This window comes from Mauremys mutica, chromosome 1 (genome assembly GCF_020497125.1).
Source record: "Mauremys mutica isolate MM-2020 ecotype Southern chromosome 1, ASM2049712v1, whole genome shotgun sequence".
In the NCBI taxonomy this organism is placed as follows: Eukaryota; Metazoa; Chordata; order Testudines; family Geoemydidae; genus Mauremys; species Mauremys mutica.
Genome location: NC_059072.1, coordinates 62,721,913 through 62,745,147, shown reverse-complemented (window position 1 = coordinate 62,745,147; position 23,235 = coordinate 62,721,913). Strand labels below are relative to the sequence as shown.

The window sequence follows — 23,235 nt, the reverse complement described above, 5'->3', positions numbered from 1 at the left end:
GTTTTAAACCTGCTGCCTATTCATTTCATTGGGTGACCCCTATTTTTTGTGTTATGTGAAGGAGTAAACAACACTTTCTTATTTACTTTCTCCACACCATTCATGATTTTATAGACCTCTCTCATAGCCCCCTTCCTTAGTCATCTCTTTTCTAACCTCAACAGTCAAGTCTTTTTAATCTCTCCTCATAGGGAAGCTGTTCTATACCCCAAATCATTTTTGCTGCCCTTCGCTGTACCTTTTCCAATTCTAATGTACCTTTTTTGAGATGGAGTGACCAGAACTGCACACAGTATTCAAGGGGTGGGCATACCATGGACTTATATAGGGCATTATAATATTTACTGTCTTCTTAATCTCTCTCATAATGGTTCCTAACATTGTTAGCTTTTTTGACTACACATTGAACGGATGTTTTTAAAGAACTATTCACAATGACTCCAAGATAGCTTTCTTGGGTAGTAACAGCTAATTTAGATCCCCATTATTTTGTATGTATAGTAGGGATTATGTTTCCCAATATGCATTACTTTGCATTTTTCAACACTGAATTTCATCTGCTGTTTTGCTACCCAGACATCCAGTGTTGTGAGATCCCTTTGTAACTCCTCGCAGTCAGCTTTGGACTTAACTCTTTGAGTAATTTTATATCACCTGCAATCTTTGCCACCTCACTGTTTATCCTTCTTCTAGATCAATTATTAATATGTTGAGCAGTACTGGTCCCAGTACAGATCCCTGGGGACACCGCTATTACCTTTCTCCGTTCTGATAACTGACCACTTATTATTACCCTTTGTTTCCTGTCTTTTAACCAGTTATTGAGCCATGAGAGGACCTTCCCTCTTATCCCATGACTGCCTACTTCACTTAAGAGCCTTTGCTGAGGGACCTTGTCAAAGTTGTTTTGAAAGTCCAAGTATACTACATCCACCTACCACCTCTAATAGATTGGTGAGGCATGACCTCCCTTTACAAAAGCCATGTTGACTCTTCCCCAACAAATCCTATTCATCTGTGTGTCTGATAATTCCATTCTTTACTACAGTTTCAACCAATCTGACTGGTACTGAGGTTAGGCTTACTAGCCTGTAATTGCCAAAATCGCCTCTGGAGACTTAAAAAAAAAATTAGCATAATATTAGCTATCCTCCAATAATCTGGTACATAAGGTGATTTAAATTATAATATAACATACTAACTGTGGTATGCAACCTATGTGACTTGCCCAAATAATGCAGCGTTAGTTGAAGAAGACAACAATCCCACCTTTAAGTCCAGGCAATTAGCCTTGCTTTGGCAAGGATAACCTCATTAGTAATTAATCTATCCTCTATGTGTGGGGAAAGAGGCAAAGAAGGGAGGTGCTTGGAGATGGAAGGAATATTAGACACAAATAAAACAGCCTCAGGGGAACTGATGTCAAGTGGAGAGGTGGATATTTTGCAGCAGCCAACTAAATTTTCATCAAGTGTGAAATCTACAATGGTGTGGAGGGCCTTGCAAGACCTTTTGCACCCTGGAAGCCTAGAGTTCGGGGAGAGGGAAACTGTAGGAGTAGTGGCTGCATAGGAGGGCCTCTGCACACACTCAGAGATCTCTGAACCAGCTGTGATAGGGCAGCACTGTGGGTGGACCAGGTCAGGGACCATAGTCTTTTTGAGACTGCTTTCCAGAGGCCATAACACCTAATGGAAGAAGCACAGAGAGGTTGGAGCCACTGCCGATTGCATAATATAGGCAGGTATGCAGTGGCGATAAGTTAGGCTGTGCTGTACTGAACCCTGTCACTGGACTGTTGTGTGTATTTCCAATCAATTGACTTGGTTCACTTACTGTGTAGTACAGCTTCAAATTTTTACGCAAAACTCTATTTTCAAAATCACTATATTTCAAAAATCATTAGAAATATTCATAATGCAGTCTCATCTTTGTCCATTTTGGAGATACAGAGAACCAGTGTGCATGTTTGCTTTTCCTTGAGAAGCAACAGCACATTTTAACCACCTGTTGAACTACCTTGAGGTTTTTGCAAACAGTACGTAAAGCGAAATGCATGAACAACCTGCATCTAAGGAATAAAGTAGACCAGAGAAGGGGAAAAACCTACAAAAAAGCCAAACCAAATAAAACAATATTAAATTATAAAAGAAGACAAGAATATATCCTGTCTAAAAAACGTAAAACAACATCAGGCAAATTGATGTTTAAGCAATAATCCCAAAGTAGTGGAGCATTTAACAGGCAATAAATGCTCAGGTATATAAACCACAAACGTTTGCATTTGAGCACAGAAGCATTTTGCAATGGAGCACTACTTAGGGCAGGTCCATACTCACCGCGTGGGTCGACGCGGTGAGTTCGACTTCTCGGAGTTCGAACTATCGCGTCTGATCTAGACGCGATAGTTCGAACTCCGGAAGCGCCGCGGTCGACTCCGGTACTCCACCACTGCAAATGGCAGTGGTGGAGTCGACGGGGGAGCCGCGGAGTTCGACCCCGCCGTGTCTGGACGGGTGAGTAGTTCGAATTAGGGTACTTCGAATTCAGCTACGCTATTCCCGTAGCTGAATTTGCGTACCCTAATTCGAACCCCCTTTTTAGTGTGGACCAGGCCTAAGTGGTTAGAATGTGGTAAGTGGAGTTAGCCTGGTGGTTATAACTCAATAACTGGGGCCAGGCTCTATTTTCATCTCTCCCACAACTTCCCCAGTAATGTAAGGCAAATATTTACCTTTTCAAGGCCAAATTCAGGGGTGACAAAACAGAGGTGTAAGTTTCATATGAGGAGTATGCTGGTCATAAAATAAGTGTAAGTACAGTAAAACCTGCCAAGAGCAACCACTCATGGGAGTTAGCAAAAGTGGTGGTCTCTTTTCAAAGGTTTGCACACCAGACAGTGGTGGTGTTCCGTGGCCTCTGCAAGTAGTCACTTGTGACAGGTTGTCTCTCCTGAGAGGTGGTCACTAAAGGCAGGTTTTACTGTAGGTTCTAAGTGACAAAAGTCATTTAACTTGTGCTGATGTGGCAGTTGGTGAGTGTGCAAAATAAGTGTAATTTACATTCTGCAGGAAAAGCAACTAACAAGAGTGCAAGATACAGTTGGCCATCCCTCTACTTCATCACCAGTGCTTCCAGTGGCCAAATCTGGCCCCGGTGTATGAAGGAGTCACTCATATAGCCTTCAGTATGACTAGCATCTACTGAAACAGGCTGAATTCAATACCCTCAGAATACCAGCAGTAGTGTCCACCCTTCTGCTCAGGTAGCAGAAGCAGCTGAAGTATGGCTTTCTGGTATAGAGAAGCCCATAATGATGCAAGTTCCTTATGCCCTATCACTTGCTGCAGACTAGCTTTAGAACAATCAGAACTTGTCCCCAATTTAAACTACAGCTGTTTAAAAATCAAAACAAACTAGCTATATAAATTATTATAAATTTATGTGGGAAAAATTGCACAGAAAGCACTGAATCTTTTGTAGCACCATTTCCAAAGCACTTGCAAAGAAAAAGCATTAAATAACAATATGTTATTTCACTTGAAAATGTATGCATTAATGCAAAAAAAAAATTCCTCAGTGGCTACATTGTGGTAGTAGCCTCAAATATGTTTGACATCCATAGCTAACAACTCCACTTTCAAGGTTCTTTCACTAGCAACATTATATTTTCAGATAATATCTGTGACATTTTGCCATTTTATATTTTTAAATGAATGCCAACTTTATGTATCAATTTCTATATCCTATTTTGTTGTGAATCACAGGAATCTTTGTAAACAGAACTGTAAAATAAATTTGCATTAATCTTCACAGGCTGTTTGGAAGGGCACCAAGTGAAAATGGATATATTCATTTGCATACGGTACTATCAGAAACTCTATTTAATAAGAACCGGAGCATTTTTTCATTAAAAAATAAAAGCTTTCCAAAATCTACATGCTATACAGTGATTTCAACGAGTTCTAACAAGTTCTATTCTCTTACAGGAAAAGGGCCTGTGCCTGCTCCTGTTAAAAATAATTAGCAAAACTCCCACTGCCTCTAGTAATAGTGATACATATTTATATTATGATAGTGCCTGAAGGTCTCAATCTGGATGGAGGCCCCAATGTGCTGGGGCTGTACAGACACAGGAAAGAGACTATCCCTGCCCTGAAGGATTTACAATTCATACTGGGAGCAGGGTTTTGCCTGAACTGTCTGCCCCATTGCAGATTATATGATGTCTAAGATTAAAAAAAACAAGAGTAAAAACTGAGTTTGAGACTGGACTAGGATTTTATAAATATAAATATCTAGGTTCCATCAAAATTCAGGTGGGGTATAGTAAGTTCCAAAATCAGTGAGTTTCTTCTTATATAAACAGACGATACTTTGAAAACCAGCACACAAACTAGGTATACAAGTGTAGAGACAAAATTAAAACCCTGAAGAGGGTCTGAAAACTCACACCAACAAAAGGAATTAAAACTACTGCTGCTGAGGTGCTCTCAAGACATCAGAGAAGAAACAAAAGTGCAAAGTTCAGTATGAACATTTAAGCCATCCTCTGCCTTGTTCAGTGCAATAGTTCTCTGGAGAGCTGAAACATCTGCACTGAGCTTTACGCTATGTTTCTTCTATGATGTCTGTCTAAAAATCCAAGTAATGCTTTTAATTCCTTATACTCATTTTCGCTTACTTCAATCTTAGTTTAAGGCTTAGCGTCTGCTTTGGTTTCCTTTGTTCTTGCACCTATTTTTGAGCATAGAAACACCAATATGGGTTGGTCAGGGACATGAATTGACATTGCCTTGGATTAAAAAGCTAGGCTTTAATAATATGTGAATAAATAGGATTTTGCTTCGAAATCAAATAATATTTCATATGAATTACTATACTCATTTCTGCCTTATAGCAGAAAACAGAAAAGTCAAAAATAAGCAAATATATAAATATTGTGATGGGCAAACATTTTAATGCAGGTAATATTTCAAGGATGAAGTAGTCAACAGACCATGAATTTCATACAAATCAAATAAAATATATGGAGATATACTTATCTTATAGAACTGGAAGGGACCCTGAAAGGTCATTGAGTCCAGCCCCCTATCTTCACTAGCAGGACCAAGTACGGATTTTGCCTCAGATCCCTAAGTGGCCCCCTCAAAGATTGAACTCACAACCCTGGATTTAGCAGGCCAATGGTCAAACCACTGAGCTATCCCTCCCCCCACTGTTTCACTGATACTCAATAACTGTGTTTAAAAACCAAACACACACACAAGTATTTTAAGAAAGATATCCAAACTTTCCACCTGAGGTTTTTCACAGGTAAGCTCCAGATGTAGGTTCAGAGCTGACTATCCCTGGACTGGATCCTAGGGCCAGGGGCGGCTCTAGCCATTTCGCTGCCCCAAGCACGGCGGCATGCCACAGGGGGCGCTCTGCCGGTCGCCGGTCCCGCGGCTCCAGTGGATCTCCCGCAGACGTGCCTGCGGATGCTCCACCAAAGCCGCGGGACCAGGAGACCCTCTGCAGGCACGCCTGTGGGAGGTCCACCGGAGCCGCCTGCCGCCCTCCCAGTGACCGGCAGAGCGTCCCCCGCGGCTTGCCGCCCCAAGCACGCGCTTGGCATGCTGGAGCCTGGAGCCGCCCCTGCCTAGGGCTGGCTGTGAATATAAATGCAAGAACTATCCCCTTAACTTGATCAGACTACTTTCTATTCCAGACAGGAATAAGAACTCTCCCTATTCCAAAACAAGGTGAAACCACCATGATCTACCCAGAAAAACTCTTGGATCCTGTCAGAACTTACTTATAGAAAACTCTACCCAACCAACCGGCCAAGGAGAAGATAAATTAGCCAGGTCCTACAGCCACTTCTAGAACACTGCTAAAGACATTCTACTACCAAAACACCCTCTCTCAATCCCCCCCACCTATGCAGACAGTCATCATTCTCAGTCGACTTGTGAAAGAAATAACTGAAAGTAGTCAGTGGCAGACACAGAATTTCTACAAACCTATGACACTGCCATAACAAAGGCAAAAACAGAGCCTACCTCTTCTTTGCCACTGAGGCAGAAAAGTGAAGCCCAGCAGAACTTTTCTGGGCTCCAAATCATTTTGGAAATACAGACTGGCTCTACTCAACCCTAAGACACAGTACCTCTTTTTGTGAGGAATTGTCACAAAGAAGGTCACCTACATCCAAGATGGCCTCATAAACCACAAGAGGAACTAGCCAAGTGCAGGACCAGAAACACTCCAAGGAAAGGAGTGACATCATTCAGAGTTACCATCTGATCTCTGCTCTTCCTGGATAGAAAGAGACAACAGGGAACTTCTGGGAGCCGTACTATAAACAGAGATTGTCAACACTTCCTTTCAGGAAGATAATTTACTGCCTACCGTAAGATATGTAGTAGTCATACTAAAGAAACCATTGTTTGATGCTAGAAGCCCCACAAACTATCACTCAATGCCCAGCCTCACTTTTCTCAAATAAGCTGACGGATAAGATAGGCCAGTCTCCAGTGCCACATGAAACTGGTTCCCTCTCAGTTAAGCTGTAGGCCACAAAATGGTGTTGCTATGGAGTTGACCTTTCTACTGACAAGGGATACATATCTATACTCATTCTGCCAGACCTCTACCATCAATCACCAAAGCTGAAGGAAGGAAAGGAAGGAGGGAAAGGAACTTTAAACAGTTCAGGTCCCTCTTCTTGGAAAGAACCTAACAGGCTGTTTTGGACAACTGTTCTTCCATCTCCAAAGCCCTCATTTGAGCTATAAGGCTCAATCTTCTTCCTCGATATTATTCAAATCTATTTAAAGCCATTGGGAGAGCTGGTGAGATGACATAAGTTGAAGTGCCAGCAGTATATGGACCTACCCAGGTCTACATGTAAACACCACTATCTCTCAGCTGTTTTAATGCTTAATCAAAATAATGAAGGCATAACAAGATCTAAAGAGTAGAAGTTGAAATGAGAAAAAAATTGAGTGAAAATACGGTGCAAATTTTTAACAATGAGGGCAATTAACCATTTGAACAGTTTACCAAGTGATGTAGTAAATTCTCCATTATTTGATGTCTTTAAATCAACATTGGATGTTTTTCTAGTATCTATTATTTAGTTCAACCAGAAGCTATTGGACTCAATACAGGAATGATTGGGTTAAGTTTTATGCCTGAAGTCAGACTAGATGACCAGAATGGTCCCTCTTCTGAACTTAAAATTTTTGACTCCATGATATTTGCTTTTGGATTAAGAGCAGCTGGTTAAAGGTGAACCCAGGCAAGACTGAGGTAATGCTGATAGAAAGAATGAAATGCTTCATAGAACTTGTCTTCTCTCACATCTCCTTCTTTTGGGGGAAACTGTCCTCAGATTGTTAAATTAGTCTGCAGCTTTGGGGCCCTTAGTGCTGCTGGAGACTCAAATAGTCACAGTGGAAAAAATGTGCCCCCCTCCATCTCAGCATGACCAAAATACTGCGACCTCTCCTAAGTGACAGAGCTATCACAGTGATCCACTCATTAATAACCTCCATGCTAGATTACTGCCATTTATCCTATCTAGAAATGAAACCACACACTGAGCTCCACATAGTACAAAGCACAACTGCCCATTTGCTGAGCAACACAGGGCACCTGAACATATCACCCTGGAGTTCTGCATGTTGGGCTGGCTCCCCACTGACTAGATAGTATAGTTCAAGGTACCTGTCCTAATTAACCCCTTCTCCCCCATGGGATTGAACGTAACTACCTATGAGATTGCCTCTCCCCCTTGATAACACATTCAGCTGGAAAGTTTTCTGCAAGAGGTGGATCTTAACTATGGAACTCACAAAGCCACATGTTGTGCCCTGTTGATTCTGGGCTGTCCCAGGGCCACAGGGTATCCCAGTGTAACTCGGACAGCCATCGAAGGTTGCCTAAATTACAGTAACTTGTCCCTGCCTGCCTATGGGCAACAGTACTGCCCAGACGTTTTGCAGCATTAGGTGCTGCGGTCCCACCTCCTCCCACTCCAGCCCCGTGATGGCATGCTTTTCATGCTGGGGGTTGTGAAGAAGTCCTCTGACAACAGCCTGCCCTTTCTGTCTCAGTTCCTGTGCTGAGGGAATTTTTCATCAGCAGGTTCTAAGGCTTTTATACTGCTTTCCTCCCTTTACCTAGTGTACAGAGCAAGAACATCACCTGGAATGCAAACTACTATCCTCCAAAGGGCCTGATCCTGCAAAGGGCTGAGGTATCCCAACTCCCCGAAAAGCAAATGCAAATTGAGAGCACTAAGCACCTCACAGGTGGTGCTCAGAATCATACACTGTTGGGTCATTAAATAGTTATTCACCACCATTTGCATGAGACTACAGCAGAGAGTGAAACCATTGCTCAAAGTAATGCATTCTCTTGGCACACTGATGGCATCACTCCCTTTTTCTGCCCTAAAGATTAGAAGAAAATGGCAGTGTATGTAAATTTAAATATTTCATATACTAAGAAAGATTGTCTTCCTGCTGTACCGAAAACAAAGACTTGTACTGTACATTGAGCCTTCTGGAACAAGAGAGCAGTCACAGCTGCAAGTATGACTAATAATCGAAACAGACTGTTGCAGATGGCAAACAAATTGTTTCAGAAAAATCAGTGAAATCAGGTTTTTTTTCTAGGTGGCTACTGTATTTAGGAACATGTAATTCTATAGAGAATGAAATAGGAATTTTTACTTACTGACACAGGCAATAAGATCATTAAATCTTTCCTTAGGAAAGAGAGGATTTTCCAGCCCTCGGAAATAGAGCTTCAGTACTCCAGCAACTGAGTTAATGTCATGGTTACTTTGGTCATCTGCCAAAGGATTTTCACCTTAAAAATAAATAGAATAAATGAAACATGCACAGGCATTCTTGCTTAATAGTATTTCATATAAATAAATGAAGATTTGATTTGACTGTGTGGGATGTTGCACAGTAGTAAAATAATAAACATTGGTTTAGAAATCCTGCCCTGTGATTAAACTGAAAAAAAATAAAATAACCCAGCCTGAAATAAATCTCTCTTTAAATTATGTAACCCAGTGATCCCATATATCATGAAGTTCAGAATGAATATTTTGGGACAGATTATGATTTGCAATTAGTGAAATAAAGAATGCGATCATTCTTACTGAAATAGGACTTTTAGGACTATTCCTAGGCAGCTTATATAGAACATATAAAACTAAGAGATTTATTTGAGCTGCACATCTCTCTTTGGATTGAAAAAGCATTCACAGAAACTCAAGAAGATGTGCATAATGCAGTTGTATGAGTTCAATGTACAGAATCAAAACCACTAAAACTCACAACAAAATACTGCATCATTTAAAAACTAAACTGGATGTTAAAACATTTTTAGCTTTAATGATATTATATGACCTTGAGAACATTTCCATAGCGAAACAATTTTCATTTTAATAAGGCAGACTTTAAAGATAGACAATAACAATCCATTAATGTCCTCAGATATAAGGATGTGGCATCATTTATCATATAAAAACAGCTACTGCACATATCTGCTCAAGTATCATATCTGATTTTACAAGGTATGCAGTTAATATTGGAAAGTGAAAATATCATCTGCTCTTTCTTCTTGCTGTTAGTCACAAAACAGATTTTTCTCCAAGGGTTCCTCTTATTAAAAGGTGATCTGCAAAGGTTATGCTAGAAATTAAAAAATGGTTTGTAAAATCCCAAAAGAGATGACTTGGCTGGTTTTTTTTAGAAAAATGTAATTAACACTATGCTTTAATACAATCTGAGAATTGCTAGCTCCTTCAGATGAGTGACAGTGAGTGACATCACAACAGTCATAGACTTAACGTAGGTTGAAAGACAATTACATTTAAACCCTCTGTTTATTCTCTCACATCTTCCTCAAAAATTATCCTCTGGGATGAAATGGCTTTAGGAATGAAAATAGAGGTTTAAAATGGAATGACTCTTTCAACCTATGTTTGTATTGGCTGTGATGTCACTTTGGCAGAGGGACCAGAAAGTCCAGCACTCATATTCTGCAAGACCTAGTAACAGTGGTCTCAAATTGTGTTAAATATTATCTGATTATCCATTTAATATTTTTGCTTCTTCTGGGAACCTTAAAGATAATAAAAATAGGAAAGACAAACAAGTTATTCTTTGCAGTTCACCATTGGTAAAATAAATTTTTTTTTACAGACAGTGCAAGGGTCACAAATCTTGTGTACCTGTGTAGCAAAATATAATCTTATGTGCCTACCGGCAGAATAAAGTGAAAACGTTGAAAGAGTCATTACTATACTGGGCAAGTAAATATATAGTTAGGCAAAGCTTGAAGTACAGTGAATACAGTACATAAAATTGCTTAAATATCCAAGAAAATTATTAAATTGTAACAGATTTTTTTTTTCAAGAGATGGATCTCAGGTTGCTCATATAGATGAAAATTCAATTACCTCTCTCAAATGAATTTTTAATATCATTGACTTCCACCTGGGAACCAGACACTCTGAAAATTCCCTGATGCTGAAGACCTGAAGGGTAGGGGAAGAAAAGATGAGCAATGAGATCATATGCTAAAGACTTAATCTGTTTTTTAACAAGTAAATGACAAACATGAGGGGGTAAAATCATTATGCAAAATATACTTTATGCAAAATAGCCAGGGTGCTAATGAAGTGACATGACATATTTCAGAGCTCACCATATAAGTTGATAAATCTGATACAGCTTTCCACTATGAGGGGAATGACTTGTCCTGAATCCTGGCAAAAGCAAAAAGAATATAATCACAAACTGAAAGAGACAGAAGTTAGATCACGTGTGAAAATGGGTTTTATTGATAATTCAAGATTGAGTCAGTAGTGTTGATTAAAACAACCCCTTCCAAACAAAACTATCTCCCCACTTTTGCCAGGAGGCTAAAAAAGTTATATTAAGGTTATTATGCAAATCATCAAATCAATGAAATTCTAAGTGATGGCTGAAATTATATCGTCAACTTATCTCATTGCATGTGGTTATCTTAACACACATGAAACCTCATTTCATGCAGTTATTTTAGACCCTTGGAGCAAAATGAGTTAAACAATGAATTTTCTTTTAAATATACAATTAACATTAATTATCATGCTTTGAAAATGAAGCGTGTGCATTAATTTAGGTTATTTTTCCATTAGTAGCCGGAGTGAATTTTATATACTCTGGGGCCAAATTATTGCAGATGCTTGCTCATATGGCCAGGCCTGAAAGGCCAGGGAAAAGGAAGTTAGTGGCCTCTATTCTGGCTCCGAGGTGTCAGAAGTGCTGCTCCACAGGCTGTCTGCAGTAAGAGCCACCAACTGGATAGCATGGGATGGTATCCTGTCTACTTCCTGATCTGGGAATTACTACCACCGACAGCTACCTGTACAGTGTATTCCTACCCTTAGCAGGACTAAGTTGTTTGAGGAGCTTGTGTACAGGGCTGGGTCTCAGCCAGAATACAGATACACATTAATACAGCTTTAGAAGCATGTGTTCTCCTGTGTGCAGATCCATTATGGCTGTTTTCGGTGCCAGTTAGAACCTACCCCTCAATTTGCGATACAGTCTGAAAGGGAGGGTAAGAAATTTGGGCCTGATCCCCAAAGTTCTCTTCAGTGGGATTCTGAATAAGAGTAAGCAATAGTATGGATCTGTATGCAGGATCAGAACCTGTATTTCTAAAATGTCTTGCCTTTCTTTGGTGTTTGAATCACAAACATGGCTTTAGCTAAATATAGGGTTTTTTGATTTATATTAAATATGACCATTTAAAAAATAATCAGTGGGAGGGAACAGGAAGTATTTGAATATGCACAGATTCTAGATCAGTGAAGTTTAAGTTTAACTTGACTATTTTTCAAACCACTGATTATCCAAAAGAATTCCTTCCCTGGGGATTTAACATGGTGGAAGGCATGTGTATTTCAATGACCCCAAGTGCTTTGCTGGTGGGAGTTTTAACTCCTGGTAGGGTCACCCAAACTGGATAGGTGTAAGGGTAGGGATCAAACAAAAAACAGTCTGTTCTCAACCTAGTCTTGTAAAAAAGTTTCAAAAACACAAAAAGGTAGCCATTCCGGCAAACAGCATGAGAGACAGAGATGGAAGAGCGTTGTTCATGCCCTTCGCAACATCTGCTGGTGTCGAAAGGATCAGATCCAAGAGAGTGGTTACTGTTTGCTGGGCTCTGTATTTTGGCATTTTAAAAATAGATACTATTTACCCAATGGAGATTAAGGACTCTGAAGGAGTCATCAAATATGCACTGAGGACATGAACATATATGGTTAAAAATACAGTAGTTACTGCTTATGCTTGAAAAATAAACTTTTTTCATAACCAAAAGGTACCTTCAAAAATCATTATTTGGTGGCTACAATATTTTTAGAAAAATGAATCTCAAATATGAACTAATTTATTTCAAAATTTAATATAACAACAGATTGAGTTACAAAACCACAAAGAAAACAAAAAAATCCTCTGTCACTCAAAATACGCAACTTTTTTTTTCTTCTTATAAAGTAGTCCTTTAGTTTCATGTTAAACTAAATTAGACGTAAAGAAGGGAGAGCTAAGAATTAAGCCCAGACAAAGATTCTATATGCCACACTTCCGCAATTTGTGTGTCTAGTTTCTTACTGGAAGACAATGGGCAAATATATATATATTCTTATATGTTTGGGGAAAAAATCTACAATGGAATTGCTGAGACAACCTAACTATTGCTTTGGTGTGCAACATTATAATGCTTTAATGGGGTTATTTATCATAATTCCAGCAACTATTCTACTTTATTTAAAGTAAATTTTAGAATGTTATTTAAAAAAAGGCAACGGGAGGGTTATGGCTAAGAATCAACAACAATAATTACACCAAAATTTACATGTCAGGTTGTGTAGCGATTCAGTAACAGATAAATTAATTTGCACAAGATTTGCACAGTTCAGCTGCTGACCTAGTAATACTACAACAATTACAGAACAGCAAAATATTAGAACATATATCACATCTACTCCTAGCATACTTATCTATACAAGGAATGTAAAGCTGCTAAAAGGGTATTGTTTGCAGTAAGAAATTACCAGAGTAAACATGACTATTTTAATGCTTGTTTTAGGAGCAGCCTCACAACACTAAAACATTCATTCAGCCTTAGTTTTCACATTTGTCCAGCTCATTGCTAATCAAAAGTAACAGGCCATAGATTTTTGATCCATTGGTGGAAAAAATCATTTGAGGAAGGAATCTGCTTTTGCTAGATGTCACCAGGACTGACCCCTTCCACTGCCATTAATTCAGATCAAATATTTGCTATTAACAAGCATGTATTTCGGACTGATGAGCATGTCTTGTTAAAGCAGTTATGTAATAATGAGACTTTTTTTCTAGCTGTAATTCTGTTGTGGGGCCAGGCAAAATGACTCATCCTTTCCATACAAAGCTCATTCTTTGACTAGGGGCCCTTTCCCCAGCCTTATTGAATCAGTCATTAGGCTAACTTTTTTTTTTAAGACTGGACATGCAGGGGAACAGCCTCTTTCCTTGTGGCTGAGCTCTCACCCAGGCTGTCTCATAGTGGCCTGTTCCAAGATCTGGATTGTGCTGGAAGGCAATGCATTTTATTTTTTTTAATATGTGTGTGTGTTAATTTTTGTTTTATTTGTATCTTTGCACGGATAATTGATTATAATGATGTTTATGTTTTGCCCAGTGCTATGATTTACTATTATGTCTTTATATCACAAAATGACATCTGTGTAATACCATTAGCCTTCAGTGCAGTTGCGTAGGTGTCACCGAAAGCTCAATTTGAAGACAGTGGGATCATATTTGTGCCATTGAGGGTGGAATTTGTCCTGCAAAATATTTACTACCAGTGATGATGTACAAGAAGAAAAGAACCCAGCTTGACTCTCAGATCCCAGGCTGAGTTTCCAGAAGTTGTCTTTTTGAAAAACATTTTTAAAATTTGTAAACTGATTACCTAAACCTTACTACTAGAGTTCACTTGAAGTTTTATTCCCATTCAACACAGCACATTGTGGGGAGGAAGTGCCTGCTAATGAATAAGGGAATATCTGTAAATTTATAGTTCATCTCTCCACAGTCATTCTTAGGATGACTATGGCAGCCAAAATTGAGTTATGAAACAATCTAATTTCTTAATGCAAACCTCCCCTGTAAGGTCAACTGGAAAATTAATTTAAAGCCAGGCATGAATGCAACTTGTTAGTGAGGAAGAGTCGGCTTTCTTTTCACTAGAACTATACCTGGTGTCTGGTGTGAGAGTTTCTTCGTCCTCGGCTAGAAGCATTATTAGAAATAAAGTAAGAAAAAGAAGAAGATAGTAAATACAGCAAAGATACAAGATACAGAAGTATGCTTCTCACAATTTCACACAATATAATGAATTCCTGAAGTCATGGGAATGAAAACCTGGATTTCAGACCCAGTGTAATATTGGTTGTACATAGGGTTCTGATTTATTTAAAGTGACTAAAACTGCTAGTAGGAAATAATGGCAGATTGTGGGATATAACATTAAATTTTTATCTTTTAATGAACTGCAAATTCCTTACCAAAAACAGGCTCCCACTACCATCCATACTTGGATTAAATAAATTGTAAGGAAGTTCAATGTGAATATTGTATTCTTCTGTTTCCCTCTGACTTTAGGAAGTATTATATTGATCAGCTGGGCAAGAGCCCCAAGACAGATTTGAACATCATGATCTGCCTCAGTTTACATAAGGGTTTTGACCATTACAGCAAGAAGTGTTGAGATCAGCCACCCAGAGAGCTGGTGCCAGTACCTTGATAAATGATTCCAAATCACCATTAAACAACTTAGCATTATATTGTGATCGGGGTCTGGGCTTCCTGTGTTTGTGGGGTTTAGGGGGAAGGTTTGGAGGCCTAAGGGAAGGGAATATGATTACTGAGCAAGGTAGAATTAAGTATACAATAAAATATCTGTAAGCTCGTGGCAAAGTAATAAAACATTTTAAGAGGAAAAAAGGAAAACAAAAACTGTACTTGTCAAAGAAATTTCACAAGATTTAAGTGTAACATAATAAAGAGAGGAAAAATCCTGCTAAAAAGAAATTCCTCACTGATAATTCTGACATCTCTTACAAATCCTCTTTTAAAGTTTTATTGTACACTCCCCCAAAAGTGTATGATTGGAATGGTCTTATTTTATATCATCATTCACGAAATGTGCAGTAGGAACGGAAATCCATCCTGCCAACCACAGCATGACACACCAACATTCTAAGCACCTCTTTTATTAAGCAGAGAAGTTGCCTCATGGTGAAGAAACTTCAAATGAAAATTAATGCTGGGCATTGTTTTCCTCAGGGACTTCAAAAAACAATTCATGGACATTTTCATCTGGAGCCAGTAACTGTTAAACAGATTAGCCTCTCAGATGCAAACTGCCAATTTCTTTTCACAAGAAACAAAATACACTGCAATTTAGCTAGAGGAATTAAAGGAATAACATCAACATGAAAAACTCATGATGCACTTCTGTCTACTAAATGTTCACATAGTATTGTTACATGTAACACATGGGATGACTAGAACCAAAAGAGATTACTGAAATAAGTATTCTTCTCTAATTCAAAATTTATTTTGTGCACTTGACAGTAGTCGGTGTGTAGTTAGTGTCCCTATATAGTCAGTCAGGTTCCTTTGTTTCTATGGCTCTTTCAAGCACCGATAGAAAGAGCCTTTTTTTAAAAGTTAGGAAAAAATTCCTTTAAAACCTAAAAAAAATGGTGGTAAGACTCTGGGCTGATGTATTACTGGAAATTACTTTTAATTAATCTTTAAATAAATCCTTTTCCCCTAAAATTTCTGTTTCCACAGTAGTGCTTTGGTAGCAGTAGAAACTATACCTGAGAAGAGATATCTTGCAAAAGTGACAATTTGGAACATTGCATTACACCATAAGAGTGCAGAAATGTTAAAAAAGATTTCATTCCTATTCACCAAAGCAAAAAATTAACTTTTAAATTGATGTGTTTCAACTTTATGAGATTTTATGAAGGCTTCTCTTCACAATACTCGACATTGACCAAACAGTTCACAAAAGTACTTTATAATTCCAGAAAAAGAAGGACAAGTCGGTCCTTTATCAATCTGAAGTCACAGCATTAGCTTAGTTAGATGCTAGAATGTGTGGTGCAAGTATGCTTCTATACAATTTATTTATCAATACTCTGGTTTCAAAGTCATCACATTCTTCATATAGATGATTTTTCAAACTTTATTATCTGTGTAGTTCCCTACAACACAAAAGAGGTAAAAAAAAAATCTTACCTTGTGGTCATGTATTCAGCTCTGTGACCTAGAGGAGTTCAATGAACAAGGAACTATTAAGTTGTAGCTTGTGGAAATAAAAGCTTATTTTTGTATGTAACTATACTTATGCTTGCTAGTTTACTATTCATCCTGAATTATTTTTAACCCAAGTTTATTTCACAAGATTTACAACTCTACAACGATTCAGGGCAATGTGAGGTTATTGTCCATCTCCATAGTTTTAAATAACCAAAATAATCCACGTATAAAGCTACTTCTCAGACATTTTCTCTTAAAGAACCATTTGGTAATATAAATAATGTGATGCAAAATTCCAAATAGCCTCCATTGCTTACATTCATGTATTTTAATGACTAAATCAATATTAAATAGAGCTATGCCAGGATTAGATTGCATCTGGGCTGGTGCCTAAACTTGTTCAATGCCAAAAATGCAGAGCTCTTGACTGTAACTGCTTGCTAATAACAATTTCTTTATTCTCAAGAGTGTGTCAATGCTGCACATTGAGTTGTCCATAGTGATGCCCAAGTCACTTTCCTGAGTTGATATAGTTAATTTATAACCCTGAGGTGTATAAAAGTAGTTTAATTTTTAGCTTCCCAAAGAGCATTGTTTTGCATTTATAAATAATTAATTTCATTTACCATTGTGTTGCCCATTCACTTAGCTTGGTTAAAGCCCTCTGAAGTTCCTGAGTCTTCTCTGGATTTGACAATTATTTAGGTTAGTCATCTGCAAACTTTTCTACCTCACTGCTCATACCACTCATCTCCCTCCCTCCAGATAATTAAATATATTAAACTAAATAGGACTTAACATGGAACATTGACTCACCCTGCTGTTAACCTTTTGCAATGATAAAAATTGTTTATCTTAGAAAGGAAAATGAATAAGAGGGAACATGATAGAAATATATAAAATAATGAATGGTCTAGAGAAGGTAGCTGCAGTCAGTAAGGCAAATAAGATGTTAGGATACATAGGAACAGATGGAGAAAAATATGCAAAATATTATAGTGCCATTATACAAATAAGTGGTGCAGCCTCATCTGGATTCTGCGCATACTACTGGTCACTCCTTCTCAAAAAATATTTTGCAGAACTAAAGGAGGTTCAGAGAAGGGTCACAAGAAAGATCAAGGGCATGGGCGGCGGGTATAATAGGCCAGGGAAGGCTCTGCCTTCCTTGGCTGCAGCCGTTGCCTTGGGAGGCTGGGCTGTGTCTGCTCTGGTCCCGGGCCGGCCATTGTGGCTGGGTCTGCTCTGGCCGAGGCTCGGGTCAGTGGTCCGGCTGAGTCTGCTCTGGCTGGGGCTTGGATTGGTCGGTTGGCGGGGGCTGACCCGGGGCTCTTCTGGTGGCAGGGGTGGTTAGGGCTCAGGGTTCTGGCTGGCCAGGGGCTTCTCTGGCAATAGAAGAGAGGTGTGGGGGGCTCAGGTCCCCAGCTGTGGGGTGCGGGGCCTCGTATGGAAGGGGTTGGACCATGGGGCTAGCCTCCCCAAAGTGGGGGTCCACCTGCCACGCATGGTCCAGGGCATGGAAAAATCTTTCACGTGAGGAGAGAATTAAAGACTGTTTTATTTACCTTTGAAAGAAAATGAATATGAAGGGACATGATAAAAATATGTAAAATAATGAATAGTTTAGAGAAGGTAGACTAGGGAGAGTCAATGAAATTAAAAGGTGGCAAATTCAAAATCAATTGAAGGAAAAACATTTTCATACACTATATTTTGAAACTGTGGAACTCTGTCACAGGATTTCATTGGGGCCAAAAAGTTAACAAGATTAAAAAAGGGATTGGACATTTATATGGCTAAAAAGAATATTAGCTTCATAATAGTTAATGCAAACAAATTCTGGAAAAAACCCTCAGACTTCAAGGTTTAGTCCCATCTCTAGCTACTGGAGATCAAGATGAGATCTACTGCGAGGGGCTCATTATTCTGCCTAATATGAGGTTTCTTTTACCTTCCTCTGAAGCACTGGTATTAGCTCTTGTTGGAATCAGGATACTGGACTAGATGGGCCACGGGACTGAACCAGTTTGATAATTAGTATGTTTCCTATATTTGTTATTGACATGATTAAAAAAAAAACAACAGTTACTAACCTTTCTGTAACTGTTGTTGTTCGAGATGTGTTGCTCATGTCCATTCTATGTTAGGAGTGCATGTGCCATGTGCATCATTGCCAGTGATTTTTCCCTCAGTGGTATCTGCTGGGCCGGCTCTAGCTCCCTCTGGTGCCACACGCTTATGCGTCAGTATAATGGGCCCTGCTGGCCCAGCATCTCAATTTCTTCTTGCTGGCTAACTCCAACAGAGAGATAGGACGGTGGATTGTGGAATGGACATGAGCAATGCATCTTAAAGAACAACAGTTACGGAAAAGGTAGTAACTCTTTTTTCTTCTTTGAGTGCTTGCTCATGTCCATTCCATGTTAGGTGACGCACAAGCAGTACCCAAGGAGTGGCCTCCGAGTTCATGGACATGCATATTACAACACTGCTCTGCCAAATCTGGCATCATCTTGTGCCTGCTGGGTGCTGGCATAGTGGAAGGAGAAGGTATGCACTGATGACCAGGTTGCAGCCCAGCAGATATCCTGAATTGGGATCTGGGCCGGAAACGCAGCTGATGAGGGGTGAGTTTTTGTCAAATGAGCGGTCAAGACAGCAGGAGGTGGAAAGTCCACCTGCTCGTAGCAGCCCGAATACAGGAGGCTATCCAGGATAAGATTCTCTGGGCTGAAACCAGCAGGCCTTTCAACCTTTCTGCTACTGCCACAAGGAGTTGCATAGATCTACGGAACGGCTTAATCCTCTCAATGTAGAAGGCTAGGGCATGTCTGACATCCGGTGAGTGAAGCTGTGGCTCTTCTGAATTCCCATGTGGCTTTGGGAAGAAAAATTGGCAGGTTACTATGGAACTGTGAAACCACCTTTGGAAGGAAGGCCAAGTGGGGACACAGCTGAATCTTGTCCTTAAAGAACACTGTGTATGGTGGTTCTGACATAAGGGCCCTGATTTCTGAGACCCTTCTGGCTGAGGTAATCACTATCAGGAAGGCAACCTTCCAGAAGAGAAACAGCAGAGGACATGATGTTAGCGGCTCAAAAGGAGGGCCCCTGACTCTTGACAGGACCAGGTTTAAATCCCAGGGTAGAATCAGCTCGCAAGTCTCCGGGTAAAGTCTCTCTAACCCTTTAAGCAAGCGGATGGACATCTCATGTGAGAAAACTGACCTACCACTCACTGGCAGGTGAAAGGCCGAGATCGCCATTTGGTGTACCTTGATAGATGCAAGGGCCAGACCTTGCTATTTTAGGTGGAGCAGGTATTCCTGTATAGATTGAAGGGAAGACCAAGTAAGAGACAGACTTTGTTGGGAAGACCATATAGAGAAATGCTTCCACTAGGCCAGGTAGGTAGCACGAGTAGACGGCTTTTTACTACCTAGAAAGACCTGGCGGTCTTGTTCTGAACAAGCTTGTTCCTCCGGGTTCAACCATGGAACTTTCATACAGTCAGATGAAGGGCCACGAGGTTCATGTGGAGTAAACATCCGTGGTCTTGCGAGATCAGGTCTGCACGGAGTAGGAGGGTAGCAGAGGCACTACTGACGTGTAGCAGCGTGCTGAACCAATGTTGGTGTGGCCATGCCAGCACTATAAGGATAACACTCACCTTGTCCTGCTTGATTTTCAGAAGGACCTGAGGAATTGGAGGAAACACATAGATTAGGAGCTCTGCCAATGGAAGCAGGAAGGTGGCTGAAAGGGATCTGGGCTGTGACCATGAAGCAAGCAAACTTGAGGGCATTTCCTGTTCTGTCTGGTTGCAAACAGGTCTACCTGGGGAGATCCCTACCTTTGGAAGATTAACCTGGTACTCTCTGTGTGAAGAGACCATTCGTGGTGAGAGGAGAAAGATCTGCTGAGGCGATCTGCCAGGGCTTTCCGGGCTCCTGGAAGACGGATAGCCATGAGGTGAATGGAGTGTTGCAAGCAGAAGTCCCACAGATGGACGGCCTGCTGACACAGGATGGAGGACCGCACTTCTCCCTGTCTGTCAATATAGAACATGGCTGCCGTGTTGTCTGTAAGCACTCATACTATTTTGCCCATGATCTGGGGAAGAAACACTTGGCAAGGTAAGTGGACCGCTCTGAGCTCTCTGACATTTGTGTATAGGGAAAGCTTTTCCTGGGACCACAAGCCCTGAGTCCTTAGGCGATCGAGATGGGCTCTCCAACCTAGATGGAAGCATCCAAAACTAGAGACACTGATGGGACAAAAGGAAGGCCCCTAAATGCCGACCAGGGGTCCTTCCACCAACCAAGGGAGGTGAGGACCAGGGCTGGAACACTAAGCACCGAGTCCAAGTGATGTCTGTTCAATGAGAACACTGAAGCTAACCATGTCTGTAGGGGTCTGAGGCACAGCCTTGCATGTCGTACCATGTAAATGCACACAGCCATGTGTGCCAGGTGCTTGAGGCAAACCTTGGCTGTTGTGACGGGGTGGACTTTGACTCTGGATATCAGATCTGACATTGTCTGGAATGGAGCCTCTGCAAGGAAAGCTCTGGTCTGTGTCGAGTCTGTGTCGAGCACTGCCCCGATAAACTCTATTCTCTGGACTGGAATGAGAGTCGATTTTTGTTCATTTATCAACAGGCCCAGTGCTCAGAAGGTGTCTTGGACCAGGCTGACGCTGTTCTTTACTTGAGCCTCTGAGTGGCCCTTGATCAGCCAGCCGTCGACGTACAGGTTGACTCGGACCCCTCGCCTTCTAAGGAAGGCTGCTACCACTGCCATAGATTTCGTAAAAACCCAGGGTGCTGCAGACAGACCAAAGAGGAGGACAGTGAATTGGTAATGGGACTGGTTTACTACGAACCTGAGGAATTTTCTGTGGCCTTGGAAGATGGAAATAGGTGTCCCTGAAGGACTGCAGCCAAGAGCATTGCCTCATAGCCACTGCGGAAGCCATCATTCTGGCTGCCGCATCAGCGGTGTGCGGGGCTGCCTGGACTGAGACTCTGGATATGTTCTTTCCCTCCTCTAAGAGGGCAGAAAACTCTTGCCTGGCATCATGAGGCAGCGAGTCTTTAAATTTCATCAGAGTCCCACATATTGTAATCGGACTGCCCCAGCAGGGCTTGCTGGTTAGACATATGAAGCTGCAATCTGCTCATTGAATAAAAATTTTTTCAAACAGATCTAGACTCTTTAAGTCTTTCTGTTTGGGGGTAGAACTTGCCTGGCCTTGTCTGTCCCTCTCATTGGCCGCTGTTATGACTAGAGACACAGAAGGAGGGTGAGAATATAAGTACTCATACCCTTTGGTTGGCACATAGTATTTCTCCTCTACCCTCTTTGATGTGGGAGGGAGAGAAGATGGGGTCTGCCACAGGGCTCGGACTGGACCTATAACAGCCTCATTGATGGGTAGGGCCAACTTAGATGGCGCTGCTTCAGCCAAAATGTCAGTGAGGCTATGGATTTTTTGAACACCTGAACCTCTAGTCACAGATTAGCAGCTATTCTCTTTAAAAGCTCCTGAGGGGCTCTCCTGCTCGGACCCGAGACAGACTCAGGGAGGAGAAGTAAGAGGCCTGTACTGGATGAAGAGCTTTCTCCTTTTCTTTTGCCCCTATTACTTCCATCAGGCCCACATCTTGCACGTCGGTAACAGGCTTGGTACTAGAGTCGGATTCTGGTGCCAAATGGAGCAGTGCAGGAGCCAGCCTCTCAGACCTGAGCAGGACTGGTGGGATGACAGCCCCGGTACCGGGGGAAAACCCCATAGGCTCCAGAACGGCCACTGCATCAGCCACTGCCCTGCCAGCCAGGTGCCAGTGGGGGGACCTGCGCCGGGATCCGGTGGGATGTAGGATGGATACTGCTGGCGACTCTTGGGATGGGTGTAGGACTCCACCTTAGATTCCAAAGAGGAGGCCTCTTGAGGTAACCACAGGGGAGCGGTACCCCTTGCTTCTGCCAGTTGGTGCCACGGGTGCTGGGACTGGTGCCAGACCAGGGATGAGCTCACAGATGAAAGAAGGGCTGGCTTGCCTCTGGAAGGTACCAAGGGCCCTGGTGCTGGGAAAAAGCTTGGAGCTCCATGCTCTCCTTCTGCACATGCTCATCAGAGCAGGCGGTTCTCCCACTGGGGTCGGTGGCACCAGGAGAGATAATAAGTCCCTGGCTGCTTTAAAGGCCTCTGGGGTAGAAGGCACTGCAATCCCACTGGCACAGCAATGACTTCCTGGCACAGCCGGGGGTGGGGGGAGGGGGCGTGTTCCTGCACCGAGCTCAACTGCTCTTGGGGCAGAGTTGATGGTGCTGCCATAGGACTGAGGATGGAGGAGTGGCCTGATGTGGGTTGCACTCCACTGCCTTCCTCCTGTTTGCCTTTTCTTGACACTAGGGAGTGTCTTCTCTTGGAGTGCTGATTCTTATGTTTTTTCCTCGGCACTGGAGATAAAGAACGGTGCTGAGAAACATGAAGTGCCAGAGGGGTGCTTCGCACTGAAGCGCTTGGTGCCCAATCCAATCAGCTTGGCTCCGACGCTGGTCTAAGAGCAGCTTCCATTAGGATAGCTCTCAGTCTATCCTCTCGGTCTTTCTTCGTACAAGACTTAAGGTCCCAACAGATGTGACAGCGTTCTTGTATGCGAGTCTCTCCCAGAGGCTTCAGACAACTGGAGTGTACGTCGCTCACTGGCATAGGCTTGAAGCCCAGGGACTGGGGCATGCCTGGCCCCAGGGAAAAAGGGAGCCTCTCTACACTAAAGGGCGGGGACTAACTATCTACCCAAATACTATTTACACTACTACTACACTAACATACTAAGTTT

The 23,235-nt window shown here is 41.4% G+C and overlaps 1 protein-coding gene across 2 annotated transcripts in view; it reads right to left on the bottom strand.

Annotated features, from left to right (window-relative positions):
• Positions 1–23,235, bottom strand: part of SRGAP1 (SLIT-ROBO Rho GTPase activating protein 1) — a 252,847-nt gene that overhangs the window by 30,607 nt on the left and 199,005 nt on the right. For both annotated transcript variants that reach the window (XM_045033003.1, XM_045033011.1), the window contains exons 11-15: positions 16,368–16,395; positions 14,312–14,345; positions 10,720–10,780; positions 10,472–10,549; positions 8,731–8,865 (exon numbers count right to left, since the gene is read on the bottom strand). In XM_045033003.1, the coding sequence (XP_044888938.1) occupies positions 8,731–8,865; positions 10,472–10,549; positions 10,720–10,780; positions 14,312–14,345; positions 16,368–16,395 (336 nt within the window). The remainder of the gene's footprint in view (positions 1–8,730; positions 8,866–10,471; positions 10,550–10,719; positions 10,781–14,311; positions 14,346–16,367; positions 16,396–23,235) is intronic.